This window comes from Glycine max, chromosome 2 (assembly GCF_000004515.6).
Source record: "Glycine max cultivar Williams 82 chromosome 2, Glycine_max_v4.0, whole genome shotgun sequence".
Taxonomy (NCBI): Eukaryota; Viridiplantae; Streptophyta; class Magnoliopsida; order Fabales; family Fabaceae; genus Glycine; species Glycine max.
Genome location: NC_016089.4, coordinates 17,279,372 through 17,294,924, shown reverse-complemented (window position 1 = coordinate 17,294,924; position 15,553 = coordinate 17,279,372). Strand labels below are relative to the sequence as shown.

The following is a 15,553-nucleotide window of genomic DNA, read 5'->3' as shown; positions in this document are numbered from 1 at the left end:
CACACTCAGGTCCAACACTTGATGTTAGGATAACATCAAGGTGGCTCACAAAAGACTCAAGTCCCAAAACTCACAAAATAACTCTTCAATCCCGGACTTGGTACAGAACTCGTGCAGCCTCCATGTTTATATAGCAGTGTGCGTTTCTGGGCTGCAACTTCTTGATGCTGGATGAGATCTATCTTCTTTCCTGAAAATCTGCACTTAGAGATCTAAAAGATCAAGTTTGATCTTTCAGTTTTTATCTTTAATCTTTAATCCCTGAACGAACTATTCAAATTTGTAATTCGAACTTTAATTATCTTTTAATTCGTTCCTAAAGATAGATCACCAAATCTGTTGCTAACTGCACAATAATCTGTTAAAGATATAACAGATTTATGTGTCCAGTATTTTCGGGCCGGATGTCAGGACATCGTGTCCGACATCGTGGATCCTGCTCACTCTGTTAAAGATATAACAGATTTATGTGTCCAGTATTTTCGGGCAGGATGTCAGGACATTGTATCCGACATCGTGGATCCTGCAGCTTCAATTCTTCATTTGACATTTTATCTTGCCTTGTGCATTGTGCAGCCCGATCTGATTCCTTGACATAACGTTGGACATCATGTGCAGCAACTCCAGCTTTCCTTCATTGTCTAAGTGCTTATGTTTTAACAAAATCTTAGCCAATCTTTTAAAACTCAGTAGAGCTAAGCACTAACAGTCTCATTGCATATGTTTTGGCATAGGACAACTTGCAAGATGCCTCGAGACCAAACAAGGTAACGTTTGACCAGCATTTGATCCATCACTACCTGCATTTTCTTTGTTCACTTTTTTCTTACAACTTTGGACCTAAGAAGTATGCTTAGAGATCAATCGAGTGCTTGCTTTCTTGTTGAAGCAACAGCTATCCATTGGTTATGGAAATCAAACTTCATCAAATGAGCTTTTGTTTCCTTATGCACACACTGAAACATGTCATTTGCATTGTAGCTCATGATTATGGCTTGGGCCTTTTTTGTCATTTTTATTTTATTTTATTTATCATTTTTTACTTTTATTTTTTCTCTTTTTTATGGATATTCATTGTTATTTTTGTTTGAAATTTTCTTAATTTATATTTCATTTCTTTTACATTTTCTGTGAAACTTTTGCAACTTTTGCTTTTACACATTTCTAGTCTAAACAAAATTGGGTATCTACATTTGTGTATAAGAGTTATTTTAAAATGGTGCTCAATCAGAACATACTGGAAAGATTGATGTCCTAATTTTGTATGTCATAATTGTTCATAATCTATTTTGTATGCAAATAATTATGCATAATTTGAATTGTCTGCAAATAAATGTGAGACTCACAATTAAAAATAAAAAAGAGGAAACTTCTCTATGTGCTAAATGGGAAAAAATTCTTTGAAGAATCACCCAAAAGATTGGCATATTTAACTTTTCTATTTAAAAACATTCTACTTTATATATAGTATATAGTATAGAGGATAGATGCAAGCACCTTAACCTTTAAAACATGACTAATGTATAAAGCTATAGACACATGCACTTTACCATATTACTAAGGAAATACAATGCATGGAAAGTGCTTTAAAATAGGAATTATTAATGAGCAATAATCATAGGTACAACCATACAACAAATGAGTTACGTAGTATGTTATCTATATAAAGCATTAATTTCCAGGGAAAATTACATCTTAATATAGCATTCCTATTTAGGTGAGAGAAAGACCTTGAAAGATTCTAACCATCTAAAATTATGTCATGCACTTCATGTATTTCCTTGTTAACCTTAAAAGTTTAAAATATAGCCGTAGTTTTCTCTTCACCACTTACAAACAAGAGGACAACCCCACTTCTCCCCAAAAGTTTCCTTGCAAAGCACAACCTTTTTATCCTATATATAAATCTGGCAAATTAATCAAAACTCTTGTACTTAATAATTTTAATTACCTGCTTCGAAACCTTAAAGAGAAAAAAAAAATCAACTATGATGGTCTCAAAGAAAACAATAGTTTCGTTGTTGATCTGCTTGGTGATTACTATGGCCTGTGTTAAAAGCGCTGAAACTCTATCTGACTGTGCAAAACAATGCATGCCTGTGTGTTTGAAAGAGAAGGGTGCCACCATCGAGGTATGTGGCCCAGCTTGTGAAAAGTATTGCGAACAAATTGCTGGGAGTAGCAAACTTAAATCAGCAAAACCATAATATTTAAGAAACAACATAAGATTGTAGATTAAATGCTTTCTACATGGTTTAATCTAGCAACATTATTTGTGCTAAGACGTTACAGCTTTGTATGGTGTACTTTATTTGCAGTCCTTTTAATGGTGAGTGTACCAATTTGTCATGAATGCAACTCTCAAGCTGGTGGGGCCACACTGCACATTGTGCCAAATTAAAGGGGTTTGATTAGGTCATATAATGAGCTACAAGTAACCAAATTAAAGGCTCTATATGGGTCAAGGACTGTAAAGTTAGCATTTTTTTCAGAGTATAAGTCTTTAGTAGTCTCTTATGTGGGCGTTTGATGGGTATTGTAATTAGTGCTTCATTTCCATATACCTTCTGGTTTGTATCTCTATGTGCTTCTTCTTGACACATATTGTGTTAAATGGTGCTCCACTTTTACTCATACTAGTATTTTTCTTAATAAAAAGTTCAATGAGTAATCATCTATATATCACAAAGAAAACAAGTACATATATTTTGCATTGCTGTTGATAAGAAGTGATTGTTTATTAATTGATCACAAAGACCTGAATACAATGAGTGACCATCCATGTATTATCTTTGTATTTTCTTTCCACTGCCTCTGCATCAACTCTCTGGCAACACCATGTAATGACCTAGCTTGTTCGCCTTAGCCCTCCCAATGCACCACACAATCCATTCCAGCACCTCACAGATAACTCGCTAAACCAACCACTTCTAAACATTCTAAGAGGTGGTATATCTAAACAAGTTTAGTTCTTAAACCCTCGTATCAAGCGAGTAACCACCAACAAAGAAAAAGGCGTGTGATCCCAACTTAAAAATGAATTTTATAATTGAAATTGTTACATTGAAATTTATCATAAATGTTAACAAATTTAATATATATATATATATATATATATATATATATATATATATATATATATATATATATTTGAGATTGGAGTGCATAGGCTCTTCTCTCATTCATTTATATTATTATTCATTAGCAAATTTCATTTATGAGTTTTAATTATGAAAATACAATAATTTGGGGGAAGAAAATAACATTTATGCTATATTGAGTTAGATCTATTCTAAATTTACATTTTTAAATCATGAAAGATATTTATTTTAAATTAGATTAATAGGAGATGAAAATTTAATTTATTAAACAAATAAAATAAATATTATTTAAGAAAAAGAGAGTCATAATAAGATGCTTGACTTATGTTTAGAAGAAAAATATTTACTAATAATATTATTGACAAATTAATGAATAGCTTTGCTTCAATTTCTTTTGTAAATAAAAGTTGTAATCATTAGCAAAAATTTTAGAGATCGACCTAAGCAAATGTTTTAGGCTTTGCCTTTGACATACTTGTGTTTCTTTCTATTTTCTTCTGTAATTATACTCATCTTTTGTAATGGCTGCTTTTAAGGTGGGCCACTTACCGGTAACTTTTGTAAGTGGTCCACCATATATCATTAATTAATAATGGCCCTTATATTATATACCTTTCATACTGAAACTTTATCCTTCCAACTCTCCCCTCCTTCTCTGACTGCACCTCCACTATCTTTGGCTGCTCCATTGAGATGCGCTCACAATCATCCCCAAACGATGCAAATGAATCTCCTCCCTCAAAATCATATCTAAAATTGTTTTAGATAAAAGATAATAATAAATCAGATCCAATCATTCATGAAAATCAGATGGAGAAGCCATACTCTGGTTCAGTAAACAAATCCAGAATCAATAACAAATAACATTCAAACCCTCAAAATCAAAGATTCATCCCTAATGAAGTGAACTAATTAGATTGAGGAATCAAAAATCGCAAAACGCGATCAACAAAGAAATTGTGGTTAAAAAAATACAATAAAAAGATTACAATCAAAATCACTCCTTTACAATTTCGTTTGCCGCAATCGAGCCATCTAGCAACAAAGGAGTCAACGCTTGAGTTGGTGGCTTGCAAAAAAGTGGGATATTGGAGAGAGAATGAGACCATTGGCACAAAGACTAGTCGAATATGGATTTGTGTTTGTTTGAAGAAGGGGGTGGAACTTGCATGCTGGTGGGGATGTAAGGATGAAGGAACCTAAAGAAATTGAATTCAACAAAGAAAGACCAATTTTTTGCACGTTAAAGATTGATCTAAGGTGACATTGGTGCAGTGTGTGCTTCTATTACAATAGCCGCAGTTTGAGAAATCAGGCCGCATATGCAATTTAAGAATTCTCCTGCTCCACAATATATGAATTCTCCTGCTCCACAATATATGAACTCGCCAGTGGTATCGAAGTTCAACATAGCGTGGGGTTCCACACAGTTCTTCTCTCTTCCACTTTCTTTTCCCTACAATGGGATTGTGGGATTTGGGACTGAAGGGAAAGAGGGAAGTCGAGGGTCGGTGGGGGATGGCACCGTTTGGGGTCGTGAGTCTCGACTGACCCATCGGAGGTGGTGGAGGAGCAATTGGAGACAATGTATGGGTTGCCAGAAAAGAACCAATAAAAGGAACTAAGAAGGGTAAAGTTTTAGTATGGAGGGTATCCATAACATCTATAACAATAGATAAATAGCATGCAACTTTATAACTTCTTTTTTATCTCCACATTTTGGTATACATTTATGCTTCTCAATTATATTCCATATCTCACTCATTCTCAATTGCAACAATAATATCTATTAATTAAAGGATAAAATGGAAAAAGAATAATGGGTACAAAAGGTGGAATTGATACATTAAAATAACTCGCACACATCTGCTAATAAACTGTGCTTACACTACTATAAAGTAGGTTTTTTATATCGATTCTATAAGTCTTTTTACATCGGTTTTGACGTGCCATCGTAGTCGGCGATGTAGAAAGTACGTCGTCTTACTACGACGGTAACAGACCGTCATAGAATGGGTAGTGTTCAAAGACGGATTTCAACCAAAACCCGATGTAGCATCTGATGCAATCCTACCCCGCAAGGGCATTGGATAGAAAACTCCAAGTAGATTGGGCCAGAGATGCAAGAGAAGACCCTAGGGTTCTTATGAGCCTTAGGGTAGATTTCGGGCCCATGTGCTAAGTACGAGCCCACTTATCTTTGTAAATATTAGATTAAGGTTTCACTATTTTTGGGCCTTGTATTTAGGACTCCATAATGTAGGTAGGATACCCTAGAAATATAGGATTTTTCAGCCCTTGTATTTTAGGACACCTAGGCTGGTTTTTGTATTAGGGGTAGTTTTGTAATTTCACATGCACTAAGTGAATATTTGATGTGTGTGGTTGGAAATAAATTTAATTGAATTGGTAGAAGCCCAATCCAATTAAATTTTAGAGGGGGAGGTGAGCATTTGCTTACTACACCCCATTGTCACATCATATAGTCACACTTTGTGCATGTCCTTCATGCTTTTCATGCCTCATGACACCTAAGCACACTTAGTGGAGAATCTTAAAATTGATCTTGGATTAGTGGGCTGAACCATAACTAAAATTCACTAATCATAATTAGTGAAATTTTGGCTCCAAAGTTTGGCTCCACAAATTCAATTTCAAATTCAAGTGAAATTTGAATTTCCCTCCAATTTTGTGTGACACTTAGGCTATAAATAGAGGTCATGTGTGTGCCATTTTTTGAACTTTGATCATTTGAATATTAAACTTCAGATTTCAAAGCTCATTTGGAGCATAAAATTTCGTGCTCTTCTCTCCCTCTCCCTTCACTCATCTCCTTCTTCCTCCAAGCTCTTATCAATGGCCTCCTATGGTGGTGAGCTTCTTCTAGACTCATCTTCTCCTTGAAGTGGCGTCTCCTCTCTCTCTTCTTTTCTTTATTCCGCTGCCATTCATCTTCCAAGAAGCAAAGGAATCCATTGATGAAGAAGATCCTAGGCCTACAAGCTCCAATGGAGCTTGCATCAGCATCCTGACCTTTCTACATCGGTTATTAAGAGGACCGATGTAGATTCTCTTCATTCTACGATGGGTTGATCTCTAAACCTGTCTTTGAATTCCACAATTCTACATCGGTTGTGCTGATAATCGATATAGAATGACCATGATACTACATCGGGTTTTGGCAACAAACGTCGTAGAAGGATACCTCTTGATAAAGAATTCTACATCGGTTTTGATTGTAACCCATGTAGAATTGTCAGGATACTACATCGGTTTTTTGAATAACCGATGTAGATTTACTATTTTTTTTATTTTTTTCGTGAACGACAATAACAATATTCAAATATAATTAAACCTAATGTCTCCTATAACACTTATTTTATAAACATTGGTCAAATTTCAGAAATGAAAATAGTAAATTTCAGCAATAAAGACTTATTATATAAACCCCAATTTGAATCTGATTTTTGGTTTGGATCGATGTCACCATTCTTCATCTCAGGAGGACAAGAAATAAGTTGCAGCGGTGTAGTAAAGTTGTATAAATCATAAAAATGCACTTTTTTTAGTAGTGTAACTAAGAACGCAAAGCTCATAAAAATGCCTGAGTTATAAAATTCCTACTTTAAAATTAAATCAACACTAGCACCATCTAGATAAGCTTTTTCTTGTGGAAAGTATCGCTTCAAATGCAACAACTGCAGAACTGAAATTGCAATGCACACACCCAAGTACATGGTATAACCCAAGACCATCAGCAAAATTGAGGATTATAAAGTTAATGAAAGAAAAGAGGTAGACTTCAATTCAAGGAAGTACTAAATTACAAATCATGGAATTCTTTATAAAAATAGCACAGAGACTCGTTCTATAATAATCAATAGGCCTTTCAAGTATCTGTTATGGTATAACTCTTATGAGGTAGAACTAAAAAAATTCTAGATGAAAACATCAGGCATGTCAATAGATTATTAATATTGATGAAATGTTTAATTACCTCAATCTTTTCTTTTTTAGCAACTGAATCCCAATCCTTGGCTGCAATTCCAGTTTTCCAATCAAGGTTCATACTAACGTCTCCACCAGCTCGTTCACTATGACCCACCCAGAAGCATGCTAAGTAGTTTCCACTCTCTCGAGTTGTGAAGACGAAATTACCAATTGATATGTTCTCCATATGATGAAGAATGTTTTCGTACGATGATGTGACCTGATGAAAACAGATTACTATAGGGATAAAAATTCCTTGGACAACCAACGAGATACCCGAGATGAGAAAAGAATAGTGACAAGTAATTGATATGATTGGTTAGGAAATGTGATCATAAGAGAAAGATAAAGAAAAAATGAGATAGAATATTTACACTATTTGGATGTAAGAAAATTAGGTATCACTACTACATGAGTATGAGTAATAATACATGAACATCTACAAAGTATGTATGCCTAATTGACACTCCTAATTATTTTTTTCTCTACCCTTTCTCTTACCGGATCATGTTTCTATCTCTCTAAAAGTGTAAAAATAGGATGACATAGTTGTCATGCACCATTTTCCTTCTAAGAATGTGTCAAGGTTTTTGCTCAATCCACATTAAAGAATAATGATATATATGTAGATACTACACCTTATAATATTACTTGTTACATGTATACTACACCTCTCTAATCCACATGTATATTTTATAACTTAGGCAAAACTAAGCACTCAACAAATCATCAGCCAGGAAAATTATATTTCTTGTTTGATTTTTAAAGGAAATGGGATTATCAAGAAGTTATCAACATAGTTGGAAACCAACAACAGTAACAAGATGTTCATGTGATTAATAGAAAAGGAAAAATAGTTAATGAACTAATCTAAGCTTTCTTACTTCCGTGACCATTCATTTGTTTTCTCTCTATCCATTTCTTGTCCAAAGATAGTTTCTAATTTTAGAATGTTTGAGTTTTCAGATGAATACATGTTCAAACATGCATCATTCGCAAGCAACCGTGGTAGCGAAGCTGTTGAGGCAGATTGCAAATGCTTGAAATGATGAGATAGGGTACTGGTAATCCATTGTAAACAAGTCCTTCCCAATTTTTCCAAATTGGAGGATGACTTCATCCTCTTGCAGTCCAGCATGTCCATTTTCTGGTGAAACAACCAACTTGGTTGCCAAAAATAGCTCAGTGGAACAACTTTTTCACATTAAATATAAGTTTTGAATTCACCACCAGCTCAGTGGAACAACTTTTTCTATCGTAGATTGTAAACTTGGTTCCCAAAAATAGCAATCTAATGAAATGTGAAGATAAAGGGTTAGTCTTTGCACTAAGAAACAAGAAAAGAAGAATAGCTAGCAACAGTATCTGATTAAGAGTGGACCTCAATTTCCCAACAGAGGCATTGCTTTCTCTGGACATATCATCTGCATCAACGAAGATAATATAATCTGTGCAGGTAGGGCGTCTGAACTTGCGTGCAGCCAGAAGGAACTTGCCATCATCAGCTACTAGTGCTGCAATTAACAGTAACACAAACAAAGCCTCAAAAAGAAGAAAAAAAATAAGCTCGAGTAGTATTAACTAAATACTAACCACTAGATAAACTGAGAAACATATAATATGTCTGTGAGGCATTGTTGCGCCTAATGAAGCACTGAAGTACATGTTCCCTCGGGCCAGGCTGCCAAATTTAAAGCATGAAATTAAAAAAAAAAAAATTAATTTGAAAAGAGAGATGGGGAAGGTTATGTTGGAAGAGAATTGAGGTGGCTTGACAATCTCCTTGCACCACAAAAGAGAAAAAGGGGAATTAGTTACAAAGAAAACAGTAATGTATTATTTAAGTTGAATATCTTACAAAAAAACTGCATCTCTAGCAGCCATGGCAAGAATACTAGAGCATGACAAGGACTTCTCATCAAAGAACTTCTCATCAAGCATTTAAAACATGACAAGGAAAATTTCAAACAAATTGAAAATGTAACTACAAAAAAGGCAAGTTAAAAAATTATAAAATAAAACATGTACTATGAGATAATTTACTGCAACACCTCATAGGTTAAGGTTCCCCAGAAGAATCAGGCTGGCAAAGTGTAACATTTGAAATTACACCACTAGCAGATAGGATCAACAATAGATATTAACAGAAATTAGTAGAAACTTATAGTAATTAATAATTTCAACAAGTACTACTCATAATATAATAATATCTACAAAAAGTAGTCATACATTTGTCCGAGGCTACATATATTATGAATTATCTTAGTTTGAGCAAAATTAAACAAAAACCAATTAGTATGTTGGTATTTTCCTATGTTAAGTGGAGTTAGTAGAAAATTTATTACAATAAATCAATAAAATAATATATTTTGAGAACAAATGTTAAATTCAAGGTTTTAATTGTCATCATTGTCGCAGTAGCAAAAACTTCCAAAACCTCTTAAAATTGTGAGAGAGGAAAAATGGCAGACAAAGTGCAGCTGATGTGGTATTGCAACCACAAATTGTGGTTGCAGACCATAATTCAACACTCCCTTGCTAAAATAGAATCAGATTTCTTCTTAGCTGTTGTTCCATCCAATCCCACACTCACAAGTGAGACACCAATAGCTCCAACTGTTGCTTCAGGAACAGGAGGAGGAACCTGACTTGGAGCTTCACTCCTTGGTGCCATATGATAGGCTGATGGAGCTATTTTGCCCCTATCACTGTAACCCCAGAACTGAAGCCTTCTCTTCCTTCCATGCACATATATCAAACTACTCACTCCTAAGTCCACACAATCAAACCAACATCTACAAGCCAGAGATCAACAAACAATGTACTCAGAAAACAAAATGATTCATTAGAAAACATGCCATAACAAAAATTTGAGTATTTTAGCAAAACCAAAAATTTGAATCTTCTTAAACATGCAAGGAAACCAAAATGAAAACTCATCAAAGGATACCCAGATACTAGGAAGAAAGAAAACAAAGACACAAAATTTGGATTTTTTTAAAGTTGTTTAGCTGAATTAGCTGATTCATTTAAAACTTTTAACTTTGCACTAAATTGCAAAAATCACTGATCACAACACTCTAGGGTTTGAGTAGAAAATCATACGAGGAAGAAATGCATTTATCTTCTAACAAAGTTAATTTTTTTCCCTTCTGTTTCCATCTCTGAAAAATGGGTACTTGTTCAGTTATCAAGTTTTCAACTTTCTAGTACTGAAACCAGAAATTTGATTCGTAACAAAAAGGACTAAAAAAAAAGACATTCAAATAAATACAAAAATAGAAAAATGTTTTGCCATATTATTACAACCTCAAAACATACTTTGGTAAGAAAATTTTGAAAAATGCTTAAAAATAGCAAATTCAAACTCTCATAAATTTTGTCAAAAAGCCACTCATTTAATTCAAATATTTCTTGACCCTGAACTTTGAACAGAGAAAAAGCAACCAAAAATACCAAAGGCTTTTCTAAAGGAGCAAAAAAAAAACACCCTTGTGCATAAACCTGCTTCGTATCCCGCATTTACCTAAACTTTTAAAAGACAGGAAGCTGAAACTCAAGGAAAAATTAAGTACACAAATATATATATATATATATATATATATATATATATATATATATATATATATATATATATATATATATATATATATATATATATATATATATATATATATATATATATATATATATATATATATATATATATATAAAAACTTATTTTTTACATACCAACATCAAACTCTGAATACTGCTCAGAATACAAAGATCATGACCTGTCACAAAGATTCCACACACTTCGGCAAGACTCTTCTAAAGGTGTAATCTTGTATAAAGATTTCATTTCAGTTCCCTCCAGAACTTAACTTGCTCAACCCAGAAAGTGAAAATGAAATAAATAAATAAATAAACAAAAAAACACGAAAAAGGAAAAAGAGTAGAAAAAAGTGAAAAACCGTTTGCTCTAGAAATTTAAAACAACTTGGAAATTTCAAGAGTTGAAAAAAACCTGTTGGCTGGTTGGGTTTTCCAAAGCTGCTTGAATTGAAACTTGAAAGTTGGAAAATTTTAATGGGAAAATATGGTAAAGCTCAAACTAAATACTGCAACAACAACATTAAAATAATAATTAAAATAAGGGAAATGTTGTATCTTTAATTTTTTATATGTTAAAAAAGTTCAACAATATACCAAATATATAATATTTTCTTTATCAGGATCAAATATATAATACTTAATGTTTTTAACTGATTTTTATCATAATTTTCAACAATAGTGTTCGTTATTAATTTTTAAATGGACTTCTTAAAAGAAAACAAAAAGATAAACTATTTTTTAAAACCCTCATTATCACAAATCAAATAGTAAAAATCATAATTGTGAAAAAAAGAGCAATTCAAGGTCCATAAAATAGGTGAATATGTATTAAATTGCTAAACCCCATAAAAATAGTAAATCTAATTCGAAACTAATAATTAATATATTGTGCTTAATAATAAATTATCATATATTTAAAATTAGTTTAATTTTATAATAATTATTTGAAAATTATATACAAAATAATTCCCATTTATTTAATGATCCAATATAAAAATCTTCCCATTATTATCCAGAAAAAAACTTCCCATTAATAATTAATAATATATAAAAATTAAACTAAAAATACAATCTAGTTAAGAAGAATTTCACCTCTGTAAAGGGTAAACTTTTTTAAAAAAAGAATAAATATTCTCATTTATATTATAGAGGAAAAAAACATACATAAAATTTCCATTTTTTTAATTTCGCAGTTGTGACACTAGATCCGAGAGGTTATGCAATGATTTTAATACTAAATGTGACTTTGCCTATTAAAACATTTCAACCTTTTAGCCACATCTTACCTGTTGAAGCTTTTCGTGATCCAAAAGGAAATTTGATCGCTTCCAGTCATTATGAGGTGCAATCGATGTCCCCACAGGAGGTGCAGTTAAATATCCAACTTTAAGGTGTGGTAATGGTAGCTGTGAAAATTGAGTTCTGTCTAAGTTAGTATTTAAATGAATGATTCCATCAACTAACACTCCATTGGCATAGTAATGAAACAACAATAACAGATGACATATATCAATTCAAGTAGAAGACATAGTTGACTTCTAATAAATAGAAGATAGGTTAACTCACTATAAGTACTACTTAAGGGAGGTGAAATCCAATACAACAGCATGGTTACTCATTGTGAAACAAAATTCAGAAAGTTTGATAGAGCAAATTTTTTTAGGTCATTTAAATGATAAATTGTGTTGCATATTGCAATGTTGGTCCTGGTACACTAACATAATTTAGAATAATGTGTACTCACCATAGAACGCACCAACCCCAAGGCACTTCTATAAACCTGTTACATACACCAAATTAATAATAATAATAATAATGAGCTGATTGCATGATTAAAATTGGAGGAAGAAATTAACTAGATTAAAAATCTTTCTAATCCAAAAAATGCATAAAGCCAATAAATATGTACAAGGCAAGACAAATAGACTGTGGCTTCTTACTGAATAATTTGGTTTCAATGCATGAGCAACAACAATGCTTAAACAAAAAAAAAGACAAAAACATTAATTGAGAATTTCCAACATTATCAGCAATCACCTGTCTACACAGTAATTTATTCAGACAAATACAAAAGGATTAACTAGAGAATGTTTAAAAACCAAATAAGGGGGCCTAGTTCCAGGATTATATTTCTTACAGCTAGATTTCTTAGATCGTCTTCGGGGATGTTTCTTTCAACTTTTCCAACAAGATCAGCACGAACATTAGCAGCCTTAGTATAGATACCTCCACCAACTCTTCCAAACAAAGCCATAGAAGACCCACCAAGACCATAACTAGTGATGGCCTCAAAAAGACCACCCCAATCATCACCATAGTAAATCTTGAACAAGTTGATGGCAATGTAAAGAACCAAAAGACCATTTGCAGCAAGGAGAAAACCCATAACTTTTTCAACAAAACAAATAAAAAAGCTACAGGATAAGATCCCAAAATACTTGCAATGAAAATTTTAAACAACTTACATCACACAAGTCAAAATCAAGATAAGATCCCACAGCTTCTCGATTCTGACAAAAACCTACTGCTTACCATTTTCCAACTGAACAAACAAATAAAAATCCTAATAACATATTAGGCACTACATATTTTAGAACAGTCACAGTAACCTGAGCCATTAACCAAAACACACTCTAAATTAATTGCTAATCATATATGGCTACTGAATAAAATAAAGACGCAAATTCCATTCCAAAATGAAATTCTACCAAAAACAAAAACAATTTATATTTCGAATTTAGCGCAGCAGAGATTATAAGAGAATCTACCAAAACGACATTGAGTAGTGATGGACTCACACAACAACTCTATCAGGATTGAAGGCGCCGATGGAGGAATTGTACTCAAAACGACATAAGAAATCATCGTTTCCGACAACATTGAGCTTCGTGTAACTCTTGAAGCTGTGGACCGTACACCTGGCTTTGATTGTGTCGGTGCTCTGAACATCGAAGTGATAGGAGAGGAAAACCTCCTTGGAGCCGTGAAACTGGCGGTGGCCGCCGATTGACTCCTCCGGCCGATAGTACCACCAGACGTCAATCTTCACGTCGGCGCCACGCGTGTCGGCTTCGATTCGCTCAATCCTCACCACGTACGATGTCTTTCAGAGGTTCAAATCACGTTGTAGGCCACAAAGCCAGCTCAAAAACGTTTCAGAATCCAAACAATGAAACAAAAACAAAAAGCAGGGTTAAAAAAAACCTCAGTGGTAGTTCTCAAAATCAGAGCATAGAGTTTTCAAACAACCAAAATTTAGGTAAGGTGCGTGAGGTTTAGGTGCGTGAGCCGTTTAGGTGAGGGAGAGAATGGCTGAGAGGAACAACGATGGCTGAGAGAATGAGTGAGGGAGTAGCGACGCCGTTTAGGTAATTATAAGTATCGTATACAAAGACATTCCTAGGGCAGCACCGTCGCTGTCTTAATTTATGGTAATTACAACATTGACACCACCATCTATTCTAAGATGGTTATTTATGACCGCCTTAAAATGTACAACGTAAAAAAATTGTATTTCTAATTACAAAATTGCCACCTCACCATATACTAAATTGATTCTCGAGAATCATCGTAGATTGCGCGAAACAATGTTTTGTAGTAGTGTTACTGTCACTCTTTATTCTCACATCACTCTCATTTTTTCTTCCACTCCACTCATTGTTTCTCCCCTACATCCTTATTTTGTTATTTGCCTTTGTTTCTCTCCCCTTTTTCCTTCCTTCCTTGTCTTTCTTTTCTCTCTATCGCGGGTGGATATCTTCCAACTCATTGACCATACTACATCAGATATATTTCTCCATTCATTCATTTTGACTCTCTCTTTCTATATGTATATCTATATGCTTCGTTGAAACTCCTTTTCTCTTTCTCCATTGTAAGAAGTGTAACTAACCATTCCCTAACAACACAGTAACATTAGCACCAGCTTGCTTCCGACAACAAAATCCCTTTTTAACATGCAGTAAATTAAATTTTATAATTGTTTTCGGCGCTATTAACTTCCCCATTGTGTAACAACCACTCCCCCACCGCATGGAATTTTCGTACATGATGTACCTCAACATCTCCCTCCTTCCGTCCTCATTGCACTTCTCTAGGTAACATCCTTAATGCAAGTAAATGTATTTTCCATAAGAAAATGTTATGCAATGATAAAGTTGATGTGACACATCTTCTGAATGAGTGTGCAAATTTTACTAATTGTAAAAAAGTGTTACTACAAAGCTGATGTGACACATCTTCTGAATGAGTGTGCAAATTTTACAAATTTCACATCTTCTTTGATGCTGAGTATTACACTTAAAATCATGGATACTTACCATGTGTGAATTTGTAAACATGTGAGATCTTATGTAGTTTAAATATTGCATTCATTAGTTTTAGTTTACATATTTATCTGCTTCAACTTCTATTTCTAGAAATAATGATATCAATTCTTCTATTTGAATAAATGAAATCAGATGTAAAGGTCCTTGATATGGGAAGTGGGGTACAAACTTAGTAAACAATTTTTTGTATTCATAGTTTTAATAATAATAATAATAATAATAAGAAGGTGAGATCACAGTTCTCATAAAAGAGTCTTATGTTTTCAAATTGGTAGTAGTCATTCATTATATGTTCCTTAGTTTTTTTTTTTATGTTATCATGTTTAGACGTGAAGAAGTGATGAATGAAACTAAAAGGATGTGGGTGATGAGAAGCATGCAGACTCAAGGACAGTTCTACCAAGGAAAACGAAGAAAATAAGATGAGGATTAGGTGGATCAAGACTACTTGGATGGGAAGATAAGGAATTAAGAATCATACCTGAAACCCTCCTCTCGTATGTGTTTGTGTCATTTCGTGATGCATAGTTCATAGCA

The 15,553-nt window shown here is 33.5% G+C and overlaps 1 protein-coding gene across 5 annotated transcripts; it reads right to left on the bottom strand.

Annotated features, from left to right (window-relative positions):
• Nucleotides 1-2,680: 2,680 nt before the first annotated feature.
• LOC100776328 (uncharacterized) lies at nucleotides 2,681-14,108 on the bottom strand. Of its 5 annotated transcripts, XR_001384892.3 has the most exons (8): nucleotides 13,487-14,106; nucleotides 12,826-13,076; nucleotides 12,433-12,468; nucleotides 11,975-12,094; nucleotides 8,685-8,772; nucleotides 8,473-8,605; nucleotides 7,099-7,311; nucleotides 2,681-3,851 (listed from the first exon to the last, which is right to left on the bottom strand). XR_001384892.3 is itself a non-coding variant. In XM_014767449.3 (7 exons), exons 1-7 carry the CDS (start codon nucleotides 13,635-13,637, stop codon nucleotides 8,274-8,276), a joined length of 888 nt encoding a protein of 295 aa, XP_014622935.1. In that variant the 5' UTR covers nucleotides 13,638-14,103; the 3' UTR covers nucleotides 7,106-8,273. The 5 variants fall into 5 exon arrangements, 3 of the variants coding, with proteins under 3 accessions (XP_014622935.1, XP_014622938.1, XP_014622931.1); XR_001384889.3 differs by lacking the exon at nucleotides 2,681-3,851 and having other exon boundaries at nucleotides 7,106-7,311; nucleotides 7,976-8,605; XM_014767449.3 differs by lacking the exon at nucleotides 2,681-3,851 and having other exon boundaries at nucleotides 7,106-8,382; nucleotides 13,487-14,103.
• Between the last annotated feature and the right edge of the window lie 1,445 nt (nucleotides 14,109-15,553).